General features: G+C 36.0%; 1 protein-coding gene across 1 annotated transcript; it reads right to left on the bottom strand.

The window, feature by feature from the left end:
• Positions 1-2,803: 2,803 nt before the first annotated feature.
• LOC128128203 (uncharacterized) lies at positions 2,804-3,282 on the bottom strand. Its single transcript, XM_052767118.1, has 2 exons — positions 3,127-3,282; positions 2,804-2,995 (listed from the first exon to the last, which is right to left on the bottom strand). Exons 1-2 carry the CDS (start codon positions 3,280-3,282, stop codon positions 2,804-2,806), a joined length of 348 nt encoding a protein of 115 aa, XP_052623078.1.
• Between the last annotated feature and the right edge of the window lie 333 nt (positions 3,283-3,615).

Here is a 3,615-nt window from a genome sequence, read left to right as displayed (position 1 = left end):
AGAGATAAGGATATACATAATGGACAGGTTTTCCTTTATGAATGATGAATGCAGTAAATGGAAAGGTAATATATGTCCAGAGGTGATTAAGAAGATGAATCTTTTTGGAAAGAACTTTAGGTAAGAAACAAAATAATTGTTTCTTTTTCTAATTGTCATTATAGTTGATATATAATGACTAATACATACTCATTTGTCTTCATGCAGGCTTTGGTTAGTAGTGCATAGCTTAGGAAATGTATTTGAAGTGAGAAGAGCATGTACTAGTTACAAGGTAGATTTGGATGGTAGGATTTGTTCTTGCAGATTATGGGATTTGTCTGGAATCCCTTGTGTCCATGCCATAGCAGCCATTAATTATATCCATCAAACTCCAGATGGATATATTAGTGACTACTTTTCAGTGAATAAATTCAAGGAATGCTACTCAACAAACATCAGTCCTGTGAATGGGAGTAATATGTGGCCTCTAACTGGATACAACAAGCCTTTGCCACCTGTTGGTAGGAAAATGCCTGGTAGGCCCAAAACCAAAAGAAGGAGGCATGCAAGTGAGAAAGAGAGTAAGTTTAGTTCCACTTCAAGGGTGAAACCCCCAAGGACAGTGAGATGTGCTAATTGTCTTGAGTATGGGCATAATAAAAAAGGCTGCAAGAATGAAAAAAAGGTACCTGTTCCTATGCCACCAAAGAAGATTGGGAGGCCTAGGAAATGTGATGTAGCTGGATCCAATCCACATGTTTCTGTACCCACTCAATCTAGTCAACAAGCAAGTCAACAGGGCAGTCAACCACTTGTGACATCAATTGTAACCACTCAACCTAGTCAACAAGCAAGTCAACAGGGCAGTCTGCATGCTTCAAGTTCTAACACTAGCAAGAAAATGAGGAAATTAGGTTTAAGAGGCCCAAGTTTCAGAGTTGGTGAAATTTCAAGTGAAGTAATTGTCCCAGATGTTAGAAGGAAGAAATTGGGTGTAAGAAGGCCAAATAAGAAGTCAACAACCAAATTTCAGGATGAAGTCAACAACCAGGTTCCAAATGAGGTTGCTCAAGCTGCTGCTCTTAATGATGTTCCTTTGGTGAATGAGATGATAGAAGAGGAAGAAACTGAGGTGTCAGTGAAGGTGCCAGAGCCAATTTTTAAAGAAGTTCATTTGGTCAATAACCAAGTTCCAGTTGTGAATGAGGTGATACAACTTCCTGCTGTTAATGATGTTCCTTTGGTGAATGAGGAGATACAAGAGGAAGATGGCATTATGGTGATAGAAGAAGAAGTAGTTGATGTTCCAGTAAAGGTTGCCCAAGATCTAAAACAAAGTCTTGATGAAGTTGGAGATGCAATTGATCAAATTCTTGGTTATGGAAATGCATCAGATGCATCTGATGTTCCATTAGTGAATGAAGGTGGTGTAGAACCTGAATTCACTGAAGGACATGCATCAGATGTTCTCCCAGATAAAATGAAGATAAGTGTTGAAGACATAGCAAATTTACTTGAAGCAGGATATTCCATGGGTGAAATTGAAAGCATGGGGTGGTTGGAAATTGAACTTGATGACACTCCACCAGTTGAGATGGTAATTTATTAACCTTGTAATTTTAAATATATGTTATTTATTAACCTTGTAATTTTAAATATATGTTATTTATTAACCTTGTTATTTCTTGCATCAGGACTTAAATGAAGATGAGCCTGATGTTGATGAAGGTGAAGCTGACTTTGTAAATGATGTTCTAAATGATGGTGGTGTGATTGAAGGTGAAGGTGAAGGTGTTGAAAATCAAGATGATGGTGATGTGATTGAAGGTGAAGGTGTTAATCAAGGGAATGAGGCTGTTGGTGATGTTTTAAATAATGAGGTTGCTGATGATGGGAATGTGGCTGATGATGAAGGTCATCTGATGGTGCCTAAGACAAGGAAAAGAAAGCAATCAGAAAGGATCACTAAACTAAAGCTTAAAAAGGCAGTTTTTGATAAAGATGGGGGTGGTTCCACATGTTCAAATCCAGTGAATCTGGAGTAGTTAGTTATGTATATGGGGGATTTAGGTGGGAATGGTATACTTGGGCATTTGCACAGGAAGCCCTTTTTGGTACATTTTGTACATGTTAGTTTATACACCCACTAAGTGTACCTTTCATCCACTTGTTCTCATGTACCTTTTGGGTTGCCTTTTTGGGATATATTTTTGGCAATTTGGTACAAATGGATGGATGGTACATGTTAGTTAATCTTTTGCAATCTTTTGTATTGGTACATGAATATGATGTAATGAATCCCCTCATTATGGTTATAATATGTTTGTTATGTTTGTTATTTTATACTATGTTTTTTTGATCCATACCATTGGCATATATATTATGTATCATTTGTAACTACAATTAGCCAATTTTAGCATTGTACTTTACCATTTAGCAATTTAATGTATATTATGACCCATATGTTTGTTATGTTTACCATTTACATTTCACAGATAATTTCTATTTTACCATTTCACTGCATTGTACCATTTCATTGTACTTTACCATTTCACAACATTGAACCATTTCATAATTGTAGTTTACCATTTGCATTTCACAAATATTTTGTATGATCCAACCATTGGCATATATGTTATGTATCATTTGTAACTACAGTTAGCCAATTTTAGCATTGTACTTTACCATTTAGCAATTTAATGTATATTATGAACCATATACCATTTAGCTATTTAATCTTCATCCAAAACAATAGTTACTAGCCAACTTCAGCATTGTACTTCCATTTGCAACTAAAAACCAAAAGCCAATCCAAAATGATTTACATCTTCAAAACAACTATTGTCACCATTACAAAAATAAGAACCAAAAGACCTACAATTATTTCTACCAAAGTCTTCAACTGTCCATGCCCCTGCCCCTGCCCCTGCTTCTGCTTTGTGTGAGTTGGGTCGATAATGTGGCCATCTTCTTCATTGTACCATTTGAAAAAACCACAATCCTCTTCTTCCACCTAGAAAAAAACAATAATTTGTATGAATTACATACAAATTAGGGCAAATTGTTTCAAGGTTTCTCAAGGTTTCTTCATTGTACCATTTCAAGGTTTCTCAAGAAATTTACAACTTAGGGCAAATTGTTTACCTTGTAATTAGGGCACCCGTAAAACTTCTTTCCATAGTTCTCAGGTGTTCGAGCAACAGATACCTTGCACACATCTCCACAGCCACATCTAACTATTCTTTTCTTTCTCAATGTTGGACCACCTTGGAAGCTTGATTTGGCAGACGAAGTCGACATTTTACAGATACTTAGGGTAGAAGACGAGGGAGAGAATAGAAGACAGGGGAGGGAAAGACTTTGGATCGATGTTAACGGAAGAGGTTTATGTTTGGGGGTTAAAAAGGTGGAAGTAACCGGGTGTTTAAGGAGAATCGGTAAAAAACATTGAAATGAAACATGAGGGGCAAATGTTAGGCATCTGTGGTAAAAAAATCAATTTTGGGAATAACCGGTTTTTTTATGTAAATTTGGGGGCTTTTATGACAAAAACCCTTATGTTATGTTATGTTATGTTATGTTATGTTATGTTATGTTATGTTATGTTATGTTATGTTATGTTATGTTATGTTA

The sequence above is a fragment of the Lactuca sativa genome, chromosome 1 (genome assembly GCF_002870075.4).
Source record: "Lactuca sativa cultivar Salinas chromosome 1, Lsat_Salinas_v11, whole genome shotgun sequence".
In the NCBI taxonomy this organism is placed as follows: domain Eukaryota; kingdom Viridiplantae; phylum Streptophyta; class Magnoliopsida; order Asterales; family Asteraceae; genus Lactuca; species Lactuca sativa.
This window is presented reverse-complemented; position numbering and strand designations above follow the sequence as displayed.

Excerpts from the sequence above, each read along its gene's own strand:
- LOC128128203 (XM_052767118.1), bottom strand. The coding sequence starts at position 3,282 with ATGTCGACTTCGTCTGCCAAATCAAGCTTCCAAGGTGGTCCAACATTG. Across the intron at positions 2,996-3,126 it reads ACGGGTGCCCTAATTACAAG|GTGGAAGAAGAGGATTGTGG; the intron begins GTAAACAATTTG and ends GTTTTTTTCTAG.